A 19,054-nucleotide genomic window follows, 5' to 3' on the forward strand; every position below is an offset into this window, starting at 1 on the left:
GTGGGGGGGGGGGGGGTGTGTGTAAAATCACATGAAGGTCAGCATTAGCTGAAAGTTCATGCATTGCTACTTATAATATACATTTAAGCAATATAGAACCTCAAAACCAACTAGGGTTATCAACATGAGCAATATTTAATTCATTCATTATATACATCCAGAACCACAAAGAAAAAAGTATGATGGAGCTAAAAGACTGGTCCAAACCTCAGGCTTCCCTGTTGAGAGCACACGAACCAAGGATGACTTTCCAACATTAGGAGCTCCAACAAGACAAAGAGTAGGTGTTTCCAGATCAACCACTGGCATAGCTCGCAATGTCTGCAAACTATATTACTTATCAATACTGACCTATCACATGCTAATTACAACTGTATCTAATTATAGTCAGTAGAGAAATGGAGGTTATTTTGCAATTAAATATATAACCTAGTTGCCTAGTAAGATGCATCACCACAAGCGCCACTAAGGAAATTCATTCTCTAGCAAAGGCCATCTCTAATATGGTTAGAACAATTAAAAATTTCAAATGCTTTTTCTATACCCGAGACAAGGACACTTGCATGCATATGAGTGCATGACCATACTATAAATTACTAAAAAGGAGAAATACATTTCCTTAAAAGGCAGAATACCTTGGCAATGTTCAATAAATCATCAACTGCCTTTCCTTCACATTTAAAAACTTCTTCAAGCTTTTCCAGACCCTGCAGATAATAGGACAGACTGTAAGGTCATATATACTTGTAGAAGGAGAATGCAAGAAAGCAGAATAACAGACCTCATTCAACCGCTCCCCAGCATCTCGTTTTGTTAAAGACTGCCCAAAATCACACCACCAGTTAGTTACAACATAATTTCTACAGACAGATATAGAGGTAACGAGAGTGCACTGATTAGTTTCCCTTCGTTCATGATATTGCCACAACTGTGATTATGAATTGGAACCTTTCCACGTACAGATCAAGTCAACATATCACAATAATATAGGTAGATAATATCATCTGGAGGAGGCAGAAATTGTCAATTTTAATCACTTAGATGTGCTCTGAGATTGTTAAAGTATTTATGACCTAATCATTTATGATATCCATCAAGTTTAAGAATTCCTTATAATCAAGGAGTTCAGCTTACTTCTGTACTAGCAGATGAAAAGGCAAGACAAACATTCATGGATATGCAAAAAGTTTTCAAAAATTTACAGGATATGCAGGAACTAAAACCAAAGAAAAAAGTCTAAGTTTAGAACCATTTCTGTAATCTGTAGGCTTTCCAAAAGTTTCAATCATACTAAAGGTATATCTGAACAATCTTAGCTCATAAAAATCCCAGTCAAGCAACTAGAATTCAGCAACCGAAAATAGGAAAGATACACACTTCCCAGTTTTTAGAAAAAATTCTAACCTTAGCACAGAGAGAAGCACATTCCTTTCCAACAGCTACCACCTTCTTCCTCAGAGCATCAACTTTTCTCAGAACCTATCAAACCATAGATGAATCCAGCATTGGAATAAAACAGAAGAAAAGAGCTGCTATAAATAGTCCAAAGAAATGATAGATTTCTGCACGTATTCAATAGATGGGAGAAGACAGGACATTTTCTTAAGCCACAAAATAGTCTTCCACTTTTCTAAAACCATTCATCAGAACTTCACCAAAGCATAAATAGATGAAGAAACAATACACAAAAAAATAGAAAAGCATCAGTTTTCATGAGACAAGACCTTCCACTTCATATCAAGTATAAGTCAGCCTGCCCAGTGGAAGGGGCAGGGTGAAGAAGGATTCTTTTCACTACTTTTGCAAATAAAATTTTTGCTGTTATGGAAAGGCATCACTAAGTCGAGCCAGTTGCTTTTATCAATTAATTTCGGAAGAGTTAAGGGACCATGAGCCCTTTTGAAGGCACAGTCTATTGCTAAATGTTCTAAGTCCCAGGAACCATCATACAAGCAAACACACCAGGAATGAGTTCCGCATAAGTTACCTCTTCATAATTTCCATCCCCAAGGGTCAACTCAATAAGTGATCGTTCATAAGGATGCAAATACTTCTTTTTAGGGAAATTCACCATGTACTCTCTCAGTGGAACTGCCAATTCCTGATGATTAAAACAGAAACCAAAGATCTCAGCCCCTCGTCATTTGCATATTATAGAAGCTCCTTCTTTTTTTCCAGACTAACATACTTGAAAAACTTGAGAATAAGGCTTACCTTCATCAGTGCATCAAGTTGCTTTGCCCCTCTATTTCTCTCTCGTTTTGCAATATTAGCTATGCCTATGAATGAAAAGAGCGACTATTATAAATAACCATTTATCCGGTGTCTCAATTATGACATAAGAAAAGAATTGCCAAGTGAATCACCATTTCATTCATAGGCACAAGAAAAGAAGGGGCAAAGCAACTCTTTTCTTATGCCTATGAATGAAATGAGCGAATATTATAAATAACCATTTATCCACAGTGTCTCAATTATGACATAAGAAAAGAATTGCCAAGTGAATCACCTTTTGTGGGCGGAACTCTCTTGGCCTTCCTCAATGCTGAATAAAGTATATCAACCGATGGCATCACCATCGGTAGCTTTTGAAATGCACCAACACTTTCAAGTTTTGTTGATTCATTTTCCTAAAATAACGGATTCATAACAACAATTTATCAGACACACACATATCTCAGAAAGTACCCGGTTATAGTAAAGGAGAAAAGAACAAGATACAAAAAAGGGGTACCTTAGTTTTGTCTGGTTGATGTGTTTGAGTGGTAGTGGGTACATAGCTTCCGTCGACAATTGCATAAGTGACAGTCTGAACATTTCTATAGAAACATAAATTTGGATACTTTGTTGCTCCTGCTTTCACATACAAACCTGCATTTGCAATTGCAATTGACAACACGCTATTAGCCAGTCACCCGGAGGGAAAACCAAAAAAACTAAAACGGTACCCAAAAAGGCAATCAATCATGCCAAATTCAACTCAAAATCCAATATTTAGTTCTGAAGTATCCAAAGTTCAAGCCACTTCAGAAGAAGAAAAAAAGAGGGTTACCATTGGAAAACTTGGAGGTTTTAAGAAGAATCTTGGTTGAAGGAATCTGCAATAGCTGCGAGAGATAAAAGGCACCACTCATCTTCATTCTCTTTGAAGTCAAGAGATGCAAACCTTTTTTGGGGTTTTATGTTCTTCCCTCCCTTTCAGGGTCCATGAATTCTATCTTCCTTGCGTCTTTGTGGCGACCATACCCTAAGTCCACACTTTCAATGCTAGTGGCCCAACATCATATTTTGGTCTGGGAGTTTTTTAACTGGGCTGTATAGTCTGCTTCCAGACCCGAATCCTGAATTTTCTCTTTCCACTTCCTTTTTCTCAATGTACAGATAAGCTCAATTTTACTGCTCAAGCGATCATGTAAGGGAAAATTACTCCAACTTTCACAAATTTTTCACGCGGTGACGTAATTTTATTTTTTCTCTATATAGTTTTAGAGACTATGCGCTAGATAATATTGAAATTTTGACCAAAAAAACTGAAATATCCCTTCATTTTCTTTACCTTTTTCCTTATTTTTCTTTTTCATTTTTCCCTTCTCCTCCTGTTTTCTTTCTCCTCTCCCCTTAGCAAGGGAAACAAGTACAGAAGCAGAAGCAGAAGCAGAAGGAGAGGATCAGCAGGCCAGAAGTGAAGTTTGGGCAGAATGCTGCGTTTGCAAGTGTTACTGCAACTAATTCTACAGCAAAGATCAAGAGGATCACGTGGCGAAGCTAGCTAGCTAGATTGGTTGTGATCAGTTACAAGCTAGTTGGTAATTAGAAAAGATTGAATCACTTGTATAAAAGCAGAATTGTACATAAACTTGAAAGGAAAAGTAATAAAAACTTAGTTTCTTTGAATTGCTTTCTCCCTAATCTCTTATCATTTCCATTCTTCTCTCGTATGTTGAAAGATTACGTTGTTTTGTTAAGGAAGGCCTTAACACTCCACTGGTAATATTAAAGCTTCTCAGGCTCCCTAAACATGTCTTAGGCTCCCCTCTTTGATACAATATGCTTCTTGTATAGTAATAAAGTAATGTGGTTATTATTATTTGTAATTATGGATGTCTGGGTAAATTAGTTCCCTGAGTTTTTAAAATTAACAATCAAAAAACCTCTAATGACATGATGTTTATAGCATTTGAACTAATGATATTTAAGAAGCTAACCTAGAAGCGGATCAATTGAGTTATATTCTTTAGGGTTAGTAATTTAATTTTATATCCATTCAACATAAATAAAACTTATATTTATGGATGACTTGAATTTGGCTCTATTAAGAGTTTTGTAAATCACAAGTATAAGAATGATGTTTTCATCATTTTAAACTATTGATGAAGTTAGAAGATTTAAAATAATTCGGAATAAAGGTTATATATGTTAGATATTTGATTAATTTGTTTTATTTCAATGAATTTGATTTATTGATCCTAGCAAAGCGTCCAATGATTTAATATAAAAAAAAATAGATGGTTATCAGCTGTGAATAGTAGTGTTAGCAAGCTAAGATAATTGGTGTCTAGTTAGCTCGGAAGACTGGTAATTTATACTTACAAGATGTTTTTTTTTATAAATATAAAAGTTTTTGGATGTTTAAGCTAATAATTTTATAAAAAAAGGTGTAAATATATTTTATAAAAATAAACTTTAATAATAAATATATTAAAAATAAAAAGATTGTAAATCTTGAACTTTAAGGATTTATAGAAATATTTCTAACCTAAAAGTCTTATTTTTATGTAAATAGGAGAGGTTAAAAAGTAATCTCATCTATTAATATATTAATAGTATTTTAAATTATATTTTATTTAAAATAATATATATTAAATTAATATAAATATTAAAAATATCACATGAAATTCTTGAAAAATTATCAAGAGAGTGCAGAAGTCAAACAAATTATTTGAACCCAATAAAAGTGAAAAATAGCTTAAACCCAATAAAAATAAAAAATAAACTTAAATAGACTACCCAAATCCTGTGATAGCTGAGCTCGGGTGTCTGCTCGAGCCCATGAAAGTGCTGGCGTGACCGCTAGCATGAGTGCGCCCATGGCCAGGCTGCTGGCTGGGCCCCAAAAAAGTTCTTATTTTTTTAGTTTTTTTGGTACCTGTTAAATTTAAATCTATATAAAAGATTAAAATATAAAATCAATTTTGACTGGAGCCTAAGATAATTTCTGTGTCACCCCGAGAGCTCCTGTTTTTAATGAATCCGGTTGCGAATCCTTATGTTGAGAGCTGGAAACAATAGGAAGTAGATCGCATATCTGACTCTCTGAAACTTTTTCTCTCATTTTATCTCCTCTCTTTCAGTCCTAGCAGAACCAAAACCAGATATGCCACTGCTCAAGCATGATATCCTTCGCTTCCATCCAGAACCACCACCACCACCTTCTCCTTTCTCCTTTTCTGCGCATCTCCATCAAACTATAACCCACACACCAGACCGCTTCAAATGTTTTCCTCAGGCGTCATCCAATACTCGACCAATCTACAGGTTTCTTTTACGTGTTTCTCAATGTACTGTCCCCATGCATTTCTCTGGCCTAATTTTTTGTTGTCTCGTATTATGATGGTAGTAGATGTTCTCTGTCCTCTGTTGCTTCTTTGGAAGCAATGCTTTTAGACATTGGTGGAACATTGTGTGACTCAGATACTCTCCATTTTTATGCTTTTCGCGAAATGCTTCGTGAGGGTACTTGATTCTGACCCTTCTGATTTATATATTCTCATCTGCAAAAGGTCGTATTAGGGGAGGTAGGTTTCAATGGAGGAACTCCCATCACCGAGGAGTTTTTCATCGAAAATATTAGTGATGGGCATAACGAAGATCTGTGCCACATCCTCCTTTGTGATCGGGAAATCCAAAGATCCCGAAAGTTTATGGAAGATAAAGAACTATGTTTCAAAGGTAACTTTACAATTTGATCTTCTTTTCTACAAGTTCATAAATTATCTTGCCTCAACTATAAGGAGTTGAAGGAGTGGAAATTAATGTTCAGCTTAGTATAGCAGAACAATTACAGCCTATGAAGGGCTTTCAAAAGGTGCGCAAATGGATCGAGGATTGCCGGTTTGAGAAGAGCTGCTGTTACTAATGCTCCAATATCAGATGCTGAGCTTTTAACTTCCATGCTAGGTCTATCAGATTTCTTCGAAATTCTTGTTATTGGGAATGAATTTGACCGAGCACAACCATTTCCTGACCCGTACCTGAAAGCTCTCCAAACACTAGACATTTCACATAAGCACGCTTTCGTGTTCCGAGGTTTGCCTTTTCACTTCATGCTGTGCATAAAGTGGAACAAATTTTTGTTGTTAGGTTCCTTTGTTATGGGTTTTGTTATACCAGGACTGATGGCAGCTGCGATGCCAGTAGTGGGGTTAGGTACTAGGAGCCCTGAACAATTATTGATAGAAGCTACTTTTGTTGTTTAAGGATTTTGATGATCCAGATTTGTGGACAGAATTGGATGAGCTGAATGCGAATGGGGTGACAAATCCAGGGGCAAATCACATGTTACGCTTGTACCAAGTATTAGTCATCAATGGCGGCTGCACAACACCATTACCATATGAAAGTAAGACTATAGTTTATTGGGCCTTGCTCCTTCGTATTTCAAACGAAAATGAATCATTTTTTTTTTTCAGACTAGAATCCACATGACTTTTAAATACATCGGTAAGAAAATATCGGCGACGAGGAAAAAGAATTTCACTCATCAAGAGTCTGGATCGCCAATTCAAGCCGCTATAATACAAAAAGCATTTCATAGGTAGATTCAGTATAATACAAAGTATTTCAAATATAGATCCACCTTATCGAGCCCACGATACAGAATCAACCTCATCCCTAGCTGCCTTGTATAATTCAAGCCTCTTTGCACACTGCTGCCTTCTTTCCATCAATGCCGGGTCTTCATCTAATAACTGTGAAAGCTGCTTACCCTAAAATGCAAGTGAAAATTATTGACCGTCAAACAGCAATCACATGCTTGGGACAAGTAACAAAATTGCACTTGGCCAAAAGAAAGAAGAATAACTACAAGCATCCATGATAGCAATCACATGCTTGGACCAACTAGCAAAATTACTCCAAGCAACCATTGAATTCCAACAAGAATTCGTGCAAATGAGTTCAATTATACGATGCATATAAAACTCCAGGGATAGAGTACCTCTTTCTTCCCAATTTGTGTGTAGAAGTGATTTAGCAATGAGTGTCTGGCTTCTCTAACTTTGCAATGAACCACAGACTTTGGGATTGAGCTCTTGAGTGTCTCAGACACCATCCCAACATAAGAGGACACGTTTGACCCAATCCTCCTGAAGTGCATCTCTGTATATCGGTCCACAGTTGAGGAAGCTGGATTTCCTCCATTATCCACTTCCTGAGGAAGCCTTCGAAAGAAATCCACAGTTAAATATGAAGATTCCATATCCACTAATCGAAGAGCTGTCTTCTTACTACCCTCTCGGAACCTTTCCAAGGCCTGGTTAGCAGCACCAGCTAACTCAGCTTGCAGAGATGGAAAACGCCTTAATTCCTGTTTCATGTCATGGTGGAAATTCATGTTCTTGCTGATAGAGGAAAAATTGGTGCTTATAAAAAGCAAAACAATAGGTAAAAATAAAAAATTTACCTGAGTTTCTGCAATTGACTTCCTGACAAGCTCTTTCAAGACAAAGTGAACCTGGATAACAATATCCAAGTCAGCTAAGGATCTGGTGAAATTTCAATCAACCATTTTATCCCTTCCGGATAAGTTAAAGAGATTTAAAATAAAGGCAAATGCAGAAATTTAGGCTACTTACAGCGTCTGCAGAGGCTTCTGCTGGGCCTCTAAAATAATTCAGTGCGCTATCAATGAGTCGACGGTAACCTTGCTCTGGAGCAATCAGATGTGGCTGATAACCATCTGCCTCTGAGACCACCCTCCTCACATTCTGCAGGGAGAGATGCCGATCAAATGGTAGCTTTCTCAAAGCAGCAGGGAGCTGATTATCAAAAACTCCATAAATACGGTCACCTCCAGGTCGCCTGGAATTAAAAATCCAAAGGTCTTATTAGATGTGAGAGGGAGAGATTGACTGATCTATCTAAGATGTTGGAGAAATAAAAAAAATGTTATTCTAACAAATGTAAAAAATGATTTTTATAATTTTTTTTGTGCCAGGTTTAGACGTTTAGTTTGTCAAATATATAGCCATTTAGTTCATGTATAATCACGTTTATGTGAAGCAGAGTGCATAGTAGTTCATCCATAAGAGAACCAAATCATCAGAGCACAAACCGGAACAGGCAAGTGACAATATTTAAGATCCCAACAAGTTCATTAGGGTTCAGAAATCAGAAGAAACTTAATCCCTAGCAGAAAGGACTTTTCTTAAAGTATATCCAAATATCACGAATATTAGACATAAAAGGTCAGGTTTGTCAGTTTCAACCTCCACAAGAGTGCGAACCACGATTTCCTTTCAACAAATGGTTATCAAGAATTACCAGGGAAGATATTAATTTCAATACATACATCCATCCATCCATCCATCCATCCATACATACATACATACATACATACATATATATATATATATATATTCAGTTTTAAAGGTTCTTCATCAATTGCATCTCCTAAAAAAAAAGGAGAGAACATGAAGAGCTCAATCCTAAAAGATAATTCGAACAAAATAATTATACCAGCAAACTTATATAATCTCTAGGAGATCAATTGACGAACGAAAAAGCCTTCCTTCCATTAGTTCTAAAACAATTATTTCAAAAACTTTCGTAGTTTCTAGACTAATATTCAGACCATATAAGATTTCATCAAAATTCTCCATAGAAATTGAAAATTGCCTTTCTCAATTAAAATCTCAAATTGTTTCTAATACAACTCAATCCACTGGAAATATTAATACCCTTGATACCACATATTCATCATCTGATCAAAAAATCTTGGTTTCAATAAACTTGGATGGGAACTGTTGGAGTCACTGAAAAAACTTCAAAGGATTGATTAGGTTTTTCACAACAAATGCACTGGGTTGTTCTGGATAGGTTGTAACCAGCTAAACAAAGTTTATTTTTGTGTGTTGGAGACCCTCTGATACTTAAGTCAGTTTAAGCGAAAAGTTTAAGAGTAATGAAAAGAAAAATGATCAAATGGCATAGAAACTGTGACCAAAAACAGGTGTTTATGTGTTGTAGGGAGATGAGTGGTGCTCTGTATCGTTGAGCGGGGAGGTGTTTATACATTTTGTTCGATGATTTACCGGGGAAGATTTACCTTGGAAAAATAAAGATGAAGCATAGCATGGTAAAAATGAAGATGAAGATGAAGCGTAGCTCACCATAGTAGGGATGATGCTAATGTAGGTCATCATGTAAGGGTGGCTAATCTAATTTTTACAAGGATGGTAAAAGCATAAGTTTGTCAAGATGTTTAATTTATGAAACAAGCAGCAACTGATCCTGAAGAGGAAATCTTAATCCTTATTGGCCATGGAAAAAACATTTAATTTGGCCAAGTTATTGAACAATTAAAAGGGGATAGAGTGGGCATTGTAACTTGCATGTGTGTGGTTAGCATTTTTATATGAAAATTATAAAATCATTGAAATTTATATAAAAATAAAGGAGAGAGAAATTTTAGTCAGGCTAAGTATCATATCATCATTTAGGCTGCCGCAGATCTACTATCTCATAGTAAAAGGACTTACCCGTGACATGCATTGGGAATTCATGTGCATTTATGGTTCCAACTAGACCAAATTCCTTGCCAATATCATTTTTCCAGATTAGTGCATGCATAGGCTGAGATGGTGCATTTATTGGGTGCCCTTGATGTATAAAGGTAATGCATGTGGCAGGAAGAGTAGAAAATATATATGCACACATAAAGAAAACCTAGCAAAAACTTCAATCCTTCTTATTCCTCCAACACAACTTTTCAATCTTCAGATTTTCATAACATTACACAAGAGCCTTCACTCCCTTGTACTTTGAGCTAGACCATATAGCACTCTGAAAATTTCTTATTGAAAAAGAAAGATTTTTAGCTCAACCACACAATACCTGATTGCATCTCTCAAAATTATAATATTTGTTATAGCTTTTCTTGGAGCTACAGCAACAACTAGAACCATAAGAAACATAACTATTAGCAAACCCAGGTCTTGTAACTTTTTGTGGCAATGCCAACATTTCTTTGTTTAGAGCTAGACCAATACCGGACAACAAGAGCTAGAAACAAGAGAAATAATTTTTCCTTGTGATTCTTAGGAGTTCATTCATTGTAACATTTCTTGCTTAAGCTAATTTCTTCACACGATGTAACTTGACATGCATACCATAAAAGTGTACCAGCACAACAAATTGCATTTCATTCTTGGAAGTTCACAAAATTACCAACCATACTTCTATCCGAGAGTAAGTCACCATTTATTTTGTTTTAAAGTAGTTAGGTATAACTGAGTGGTTCATGAAAACATTATCTAATAATAAAAATGCCAACATAAATAGGGGTAATTAGTCATCACCAACAACACCTTCCCCTTCTCATTTGTATAATGATATTTGTCTCAGCACCACAAATTGCAGATAAAATAAATAATGATTTATTAGGAGTTGGTTACCATGATAAAATTCCTTATCATGATGACAACATAATGTGTGGGACGTCTGAAATAATCATCCCCGTGAGTATATCTAGATATAGATATACACTCTCTTCTGCTAATTTTGTGAGAAATGTATTCCTTAATTATGAGATGTGTTTGAGTATGCTTTACCCTTATGATTGGGTAATACTTGCCTCCTTTAAGAGGTTTACAAGACACTTTGGAGAAACTCCTTTTGTGTTTGTCTTCAAAAACTGTTTTGAGTTGAGGTGGTGTGCATAGAGTAGATTGAACCCAACCCAAGAGTTCATATTTTATCGTCATCCTCAAAGTCCTTTGACAAATTTATTTTAGGGTAAATTAGAGTTCATACCTGAATTGAGAGGTAAATAGATTATCTTAAGATACACTAGTCCTTCGAAAAAAAATTATATAATCAAAGGGTTTCCTTTACAACAATGTGAATAGGATCATATTTAATTTTCTTTCTACCTCACACTTTGATATCTTGTTCCGTGTTTTTTTCAAGTGGTTCTAGTTCCCTTAAACAAGTCAGGAGAGCTTGACAATGAGGGATTATTAATATTGAAGAGGAGGATACTCAAGAGAAGACAAAAGAGTTAAGTAGTGAGGAGATAAAGCATATTAGAGATTTCAAACATGTAAATGCTAGGTTAACAGTTGCACGCAATCATGTTAGTCTTCAATCTACAGAGAAACTAAGTTCTCCAATTGCACTCTCATGATTGAGACTATTATGGTAGATTCTCCACCTCCACCATCTTTTCCTCTATCTTTGTTTTCTCATTTTAAAATCTTGACTTGAATGTGAACTGGAGTTGACTACATAAAATTCTTTCAGGATTGGTTAAAGAGTAAAGGTATTGCACCCAGGTACATGCACTCTCCAGGAAGCGAAACACCTCCTCTTTTCATGTTCTCAAAACAGCAAAACAGGACCACTGTATCTTACGATAATCCATTCACCTCTCCATCCAAGTAAGAACTCCAATCTACCAATAAGAGGGAGTATATATACATATCTAAATATACTTAGGGGGCCTATTATTTCAGACTCCCCACGCCTTCTACCCTAAAGGACTTGTTGATTGTCTCATAGGATAAGGTATTCTAGCCCGATAACTGCTCCTAACACACAAAATAGGACTTTGTTTTGCAGATTACATCCCTTCCAGAACAACTCAATCCATTGTCAGTCGTGGAAAGCCCAAGAAATCCTTTGAAGTTTTTTCAGTGACTTCATCATGTAACAATTAAATATATTAGTCCCCTACAAAAGCTAGACTCAATTATTCCTGACAAAAAAATCAACAAATCCTAAGAATATATAATCCCTAAGAACCATAAGTATCATAGTATTAAGGCTTTCATTGGATAAAGACTTTAACACCTACTTAAACTAATTATATGTGGATGTAGTTGTGTTTCTTTTTGTAATGGTTGATGGATGTTTAGGACAAAAGTATAATGGTTTCATAATCATTGAATAAAGGAAAATTTCCTTTTAAAGATTTAGTCCATTTTTTCAAAAAAAATTAACCTAATACAATCATAGAATTTTTGTAGACCATTTTAGGGATTTCCTAATTGTCTATTGTTTTGAGAATTTTATATATTTATTTTCTCTTGGTGGATCACCCTAATTCCAGTGATATTTGAGTTTGAGGTTGAAGCTGGTCTAAAGTATGAAGACATTTTAAATTGTTTGCTAGAGCTAAACTACTATTAAGGTCTTCTTTAATCATGTTTCACTTACACAGTACGAGCGAAACCAGCAAATTTTACTATCAAGACCACTCTTCTGAACTCAGTTCTATTATTTTTTAAAAATAAAAAATGAACAGTTGAAAATGGATCTTCCATACCTATCCCATTAAAATTGAACTACACAGTCTATATATATAAGAGGTAGATAAAATCAATAGCGTACACCTTGAATAAATAGCAATTGATTTTTGGAAAGTTTTACAGTACAACTTTCGAATTCAAGTATTATATTTTTGAAGTTTAGGTAAAAGAGTAGAAATGATTACCCTCCATCCAGATGCTCTTTGAATATCCTGTCAAATGCACGACAAAGTTCCAAGATGGTATATAATTGGGCCTAAAGCACAAAACATCAATCATACACTCAGAATAAAATGGATGTCAGCAAGGAATGACTGGGAAAGAAATAAGCTACTTACCCCAGCATCAACAGCAATAGGCCTACCCAGATGGTCCAATTCTGATTCAAGCTCGTCAATACTATTGTTAATCGTGGATGTGATACTTGGTATGCGAGCTCTAATTACAGACTCTAAATTCTGAAAGCAAAGTCACATCATTAAAATGATTCCCTATTTTTTTTTTCTTAATTTTCTTAAGGAAGAAGTACTAGGGTCAATATAACATAAAAAAATATCAAACCTTTGAGAGAAGTTTGGCAAGATATTCTGAACCCATTTTATTGGCTAAATGCCCATAATCTGGACTAGTTGCAAAGTATTCGCGCTCCTTGCGCCTAGCCACAATCATGTCAATGTTCTTATTAATGTCGGCTTGGGATCGGTTCACAATTCCAACCCACGGATGCTGCAGCCGATATGATCTTCCTTCAAGAACCTTATGTCCGAACAGCAAATAAAATTTTTATTCCTTGGTTATGAAACAAGTGATTTTATATAAATAACTAAATAGAAGCTTTTTTGCGTGCGCGCGTGTTTGTGAGAGAGAGAGAGGTGGAGATTACATCTAATGCATTGGTTCCTTTGTCCATCAAATCCAACTTGGTCAGCACCCCAAAGGTTCGTTCTCCTGTGCAAGTTATGAACAAGAATATTTCAGGGAAAATTAAAACAAACAACAAAGAGTTTCCAGTAACCTACAGCTCAGGCATTCAGTTATATGAGAACATGTGTACCTGTGGGATCCACTTCCCTACAAAGTTTGATAGCATCCGAAGTCGCTATATCTTGATTGGCTGGAGATATTGCTAGTATAAGACAATTTGGCTGCAAACATTTAGCATGATCAGTTAGAACATAAAACATGCAAGACAGAAGATCTTATATGGATACAAGAATATTGTGCATTTCTTATCTTTATCATGCATCTATGCAATTAATTGCAGAATCAAAAGTCCTAAACTGCTAAGGGACATGTTCAAACACATTTTCGCACCAGGGAATTTCATTTAAATTCCAGCAAGAAATGCCAAAATATAGTGGATGCGTCCTATTTTTGAAAGTCCCACCAGTCCCTTGGGCCATAAAAGACTCGGATATAAAACATGTAACCCAAGATAGAGACTAGAATAATTAAGCATGGCTCATCATGCAGCCAAGTTTAAAATACCACGACAGTTTGACTACATTCTGTTTGAAACATAATAAAACCCTCCCAAATGACCATAATTGCACAGAAATGCATCGTTTCCCATTTCAAAAATTAAATGCTAAAGCATCATTACCTTCGCAACATAACTGTGGACCATGGCCTCAATGTCTCGAACAATACTTTCAGGTTGTCCCTCTTAAGATTAACACATTTGTTACCATTCATTGCTTATAGATAAAATACAAAATGATCAATTAAAGCAAAAACATACCAACAGCAACTTTTGTCAAACCAGGTAAATCAATCAGGGTTAAGTTGACAACTGCAAAACAAAGCAAATCAAGTAAACTGTAAATTCAAAAATCAAGACGGACAACAACATAAGAAAACACCACAGCTCAAGATTAATGCATGATTGTTTAAGCTGCGTTTTGTGATGCATTTGGAAAGTGCTATTTAAAATGCATTTGGGGCAAAAAAGCATCACAAAAAAGCTCTCGCACCTCATTAACAAACACACAATAAGATCAAATAAAAGTGACAAGGAAATAATCACACACCGTTTGGAGAGTAGATGCTGAGATGGATAGGAACAGGAGAAATCTGTTTGGTTTTCCCTGTGACTCTATCGGTTTCATCCTGAATTTCCTTGCGCACCACAGCTACATATAGGGGGGGAACAAAGAAAGAAAGGAAAACAACAGTTCAGCGTCAATTTTGTCAAATTTACAAGAAAATAAGTAGAAATGAAACAAGTAATAGCGCATAACAAACATACAAAAATCAGTGAATTGTTGCTTCGGTAGATGAAGAAATTCAGCATATTCTTGTGATCCATCCTCAGTCTTATGTAGCTGCAGCACTAGAGGCCTCCTTGTCACAATCCCTGCAATTAATTAAAATCAAAAGAGAAAAACAAAAAAAAACACTTTAAGAACAAACATTTTGTATAAACTAAAAATAAAAGCGGAAAAAACAGAAAGGATCAGACCTGATCCTCTGGGAAGAAAGTCTCGACCGACAATGCTTTCCAAGACTGAAGATTTTCCTGAACTCTGATGTTCTCAGCACCCAAAAATCCAAAATCAAATCACAATTTTATCCCCAAAAAATATCGCCTTGTCTCTCTCTGCAACGATTCCCCTAAATTCTCTCAAATTTCTTTCTAACTAGAAAAGCTTCAAACGTTGCCACTAAATTTCTTAGTTGAAAAGAAAACATAAGAGAAGAAAGATAGCCTTGTTACCTGTCCACCAACGACGGCTACAGAGGGGAGAGCTTCCCAAAGGGAAGAGAAAGCGTTATCATCGCCACCGTAGTCTCCGAGAACTGTACAGGCTCTCTGGATTCTATTTACCAGCCCTATCAAGCTCTCCATGGTTGTCATCTTTGAAAAAAAAAAGACTAAAATAAACTGAAATTTTGTTTCTCTAGAACAAGTAAGAGCAGCGAGAGAATTTTCAGCTCAGGAAGGAGCGAAGAAGGACAGCAGTTGCGCTGGACTTCAAACGGACGCTAAATCCTTGTTTTTCTTTTTTCTGGAAGTCTGGCTTTGAGGTGCCTGTTTTGTTTGAGACGTCACGGTCGGTGGGTTAATCCAGTCTGCGCGCGTGCCCGGTGACCGTGACTGTAACAACTTGACTCTGTAGGCTCCGTCCTTGGTGGCGCCTTCTATATTTCTTCTTTCTTTCACGCGTTTGAGATTTTTTGAATTTTGAACGTTGGGAAAATTGTGGACCCCATTGTTTTTCACAGCATTGTAAATTATATAACGTGTATTTTATAACATTTCGTTACAGCTATACTTTTTTAAATAAAAAAAATATTCTTAATTTTTAGATTATTTATTTTTATATATTTTTAGATTATTTTTATTTTTTAGTATAAAAAATAAAAAATATTATTTTAATATAATTTTAAATAAAAATTAATTTTAAAAACAACTTTTATCACTCTTAAATAAACAATCAAACATTAGCGTTCTTCTTACTTTTGGGTTCTTATTTTTGGGTGAAATAATTTTTATTTATTATTTAAGAATTTGTGGAATGTTATTTAAAAAGCATTCATCTTTGATTTAGGTGAGAAAATATTTATTTATTACTTGGAAATTGAGTTTAGATTTATATAAATGTGATGTTTGATATTATAATAATGGTTGTTTTTTAAAGTTTTTTTTGTTTAAGAATATATTTAAGTAATATTTTTTTATTATTTTTAAAATTTATTTTTATCATCAACATATTAAAACAATCCAAAAACATAAAATAAAATAATTTTAAACAAATAAAATTTCAATTTTTTTCAGAACAGCATTCCAAATGCTACTAAATTCTTGGATTGGTCATTCTTTTTTTTTTTTCATCCCATGAATTAAAAATACTTTTATATCAGTTTAAATTTTAATTTTTTTTCTTTGATGAACTTTAATTTATGTGATCTGACGTTAAATAAGTTTTAATAAAAAAATCAAAGAAGCATGTAAATATTACTAAACATCAAACTAATTTCTTGAGATTTTATTGATTATTCATTTTAGAAATAATATATTCATAACACCTTTCTCGCCATTTTACGAAGCCAAGCGGGTTTTTTACTTAGAGGACTTTTAAGTTGTGAGCATCCACATCCTGTTCCAGTTTGATAGGCAGAACCTGAAAATATATTTTTATTTTATAAACGCAACAGTTAATAAAATGAAAACGGGCAGACATTGATTTCTAGTGTATAAGAATTAACTATTACAAAAGATCATTTTTATATTCCACCCTTTTGAATATTCTCCGCTGAATCGTGTCAACTCATGACTGGGTCAAACTTAAATTGATTTTAAAAAAAATTAACGCCATTATCACAGAGATTACTCATTGAATGAATGTACCCAAGCAAATGAGTTTATGTTTTTCCCTGTCCTTCTTTCGTGAAAGAAGAATAAAAAAGATGCCAGCATTTTACTTTGTTGCCCCTTTAACACGATATAAAACAATAATATACAATTTGCACGTCCAATGAGATAGTAGTTAATATCCAGTGACCATGATAATAACGGATTGATTTTCACAGTAAATTAAAGATTTTAGAAAAATAATATTATTTAAAAAAAATTATAAAATATTTCTTGAGCTTATAAAGCATAATATTTACTAAATATTATTATTTATAAGCACAATAAAATAAATATTACTCTTTAAACATATGACACTTCTTAAACACGATAATTTAACATGTAGGCTTTATTATCAATCCTCTTGCTCCATTCTCTTATTCAATTGGTCAATTGATTGAATTAATTATGAGTTAATTGTATAAATTAATCAATCATTTCATACAAAAATCATAATTTTTTAAATTTGCATTTGCAAATATATTTTATGAGTTAATATATATTTATATATATTTAATTTGCAAACTAAAAAACAAACTCAATTTAAAATCTTAAAAATTTATTATTCATATAATAATTATCCTTTATTTTTTAATATCAACAATGTCATAGAATGTTTATAAATTATAAATCTATTATAACTAAATAAAAATTTATGTTATATAAATTTGTTTCAATTATGAAGATAATCTAGCAAATACCTTAATAAACCAATAGAATAGATATATACACACAAAAAATATCTAATCACACAAAATTAGAATCAATTAATAAAATCACTACTTCAACCATTAAATTTTTAGATTTTAAAAATGTTATGTTAATACCTAAATTTTTCATAGTTTTATATTTTTTTTTATAAAACAACTGATAAATTCAACTAATCATTACAATTAAGGCAAGTAATTAATTTTAAATTTAATTAAGTCATGCTTGTTTCTTGGAAAATAGTTTATAGGAAACCACTTTCCAAACTTTCTTGTATTTGTTTGCCATTAGAAAAGTTGGTCAACGAAAAATAATTTCCGGTCAACAAAAAATAATTTTCAGTCAATAGAAAACACTTTCCAATCAACGAAAAATACTTTCTGGTCAACGAAAAATATTTTTCAGTCAAAAAAAAAATTTAACTTGGTTTTCAAGAAAATGTTTTCTTTTTTATCTGTGTTTGTTTTCCGGAAAGTGGTTTCCGGGAAAATACTTTCCAAACTTTCTTGTGTTTGTTTTCCAAAAAGTGATTTCTGAAAAATCACTTTCCAAACTTTCTTATGTTTGTTTGCTGTTAGGAAAGTTGGTAAAAGAAAAACACTTTCTAGTTAAAGGAAAATTTGACTTGATTTTCAGGAAAGTGTTTTCTTGAAAAATTTAGGAGGAAAACACTTTTTAAAAGTTGTAAAAAAATTAGAAATGTTATTATTTGCTAATTATATCAAATTTGATCCTCAAACTTTTGATTGCTATAAATATTTTGTTTTGAATATTTATTTTTCAATTTCATTTCTTAAAATTTAATTTTTATATTAACTTTGGTCCTCATTTTTATAATTGTTATTTGTTTTTCTCCTATTATTTTTTTATTGAAATTTTTTATCTATTAAATTTGATTCTCATTCTTTTAATTGTTACTTATTTTATTTGAAATATTTTATGAAATGTTAATTATTATTATTTTAATTTCTTCATCTTTTTTGTTAGATTTGATTTTTATTATTATTTATTTTATTTAAAATAATTTATAATTTTTTTTTTAATTTCATTATTATTCAACTTTTTTATCTGTAGAGATTTGTTTCTCATTATTTTAATAAACTTGAGAAAAATAAAATATTAATAAATTATTTTCCAGTTCATGTTTTATAATATAACTAAACACTGGAAAATATTTTCCTATTTATTTTTCATAACACTACTAAACATCGAAAAATAATTAACTTTTCAGGAATTTATTTTCCCTAAAATTTACTTTTTTATAATTCACTTTTTAAAAAAACAATTTTTCTACAAACAAACGAAGCTTTAATATTATCACAGTTGTTAATTGCAATATTTAATTAATATAATAATTCAAAATATTTAATTATATCAAGATTCAGAACCGTAACATCAAAATAAAAAAAAATAGCTTGACATGCCTTTTGTTTTGTATATTAAGTGACCAATTTATCCTATAATA

At 33.3% G+C, this 19,054-nt stretch overlaps 2 protein-coding genes across 2 annotated transcripts in view; both read right to left on the reverse strand.

The window, feature by feature from the left end:
• Positions 1–3,245, reverse strand: part of PDE318 (P-loop containing nucleoside triphosphate hydrolases superfamily protein) — a 6,252-nt gene extending 3,007 nt beyond the window's left edge. Inside the window, exons 1-9 of the mRNA XM_011019007.1 lie at positions 3,053–3,245; positions 2,735–2,871; positions 2,510–2,630; positions 2,215–2,279; positions 1,988–2,101; positions 1,405–1,479; positions 782–820; positions 636–707; positions 208–321 (exon numbers count right to left, since the gene is read on the reverse strand). Coding sequence (XP_011017309.1) covers positions 208–321; positions 636–707; positions 782–820; positions 1,405–1,479; positions 1,988–2,101; positions 2,215–2,279; positions 2,510–2,630; positions 2,735–2,871; positions 3,053–3,140 — 825 coding nt within the window. The 5' untranslated portion in view covers positions 3,141–3,245. The remainder of the gene's footprint in view (positions 1–207; positions 322–635; positions 708–781; positions 821–1,404; positions 1,480–1,987; positions 2,102–2,214; positions 2,280–2,509; positions 2,631–2,734; positions 2,872–3,052) is intronic.
• A 3,371-nt stretch (positions 3,246–6,616) lies between these two features.
• Positions 6,617–15,651, reverse strand: LOC105120702 (dynamin-related protein 1E-like). The gene is made up of 15 exons (XM_011019009.1): positions 15,244–15,651; positions 14,989–15,052; positions 14,776–14,883; positions 14,558–14,659; positions 14,269–14,319; positions 14,131–14,192; positions 13,582–13,672; positions 13,411–13,475; positions 13,089–13,283; positions 12,866–12,985; positions 12,713–12,783; positions 7,854–8,079; positions 7,682–7,732; positions 7,217–7,585; positions 6,617–6,986 (listed from the first exon to the last, which is right to left on the reverse strand). Exons 1-15 carry the CDS (start codon positions 15,382–15,384, stop codon positions 6,858–6,860), a joined length of 1,845 nt encoding a protein of 614 aa, XP_011017311.1. The 5' UTR covers positions 15,385–15,651; the 3' UTR covers positions 6,617–6,857.
• Positions 15,652–19,054: the final 3,403 nt, after the last annotated feature.

Source organism: Populus euphratica, unplaced genomic scaffold, assembly GCF_000495115.2.
Source record: "Populus euphratica unplaced genomic scaffold, PopEup_1.0 scaffold6.1, whole genome shotgun sequence".
Lineage (NCBI taxonomy): Eukaryota > Viridiplantae > Streptophyta > Magnoliopsida > Malpighiales > Salicaceae > Populus > Populus euphratica.

What these genes read in the sequence shown, in the direction of transcription:
- LOC105120702 (XM_011019009.1), bottom strand. Translation starts at nt 15,384, where the DNA reads ATGACAACCATGGAGAGCTTGATAGGGCTGGTAAATAGAATCCAGAGA. An exon ending in AAAGAGCATCTGGATGGAGG is followed by an intron (nt 8,080 to 12,712) that starts GTAATCATTTCT and finishes TTTTAATTCCAG; the next exon opens with GCGACCTGGAGGTGACCGTA. An exon ending in AGTCAATTGCAGAAACTCAG is followed by an intron (nt 7,586 to 7,681) that starts GTAAATTTTTTA and finishes GACATGAAACAG; the next exon opens with GAATTAAGGCGTTTTCCATC.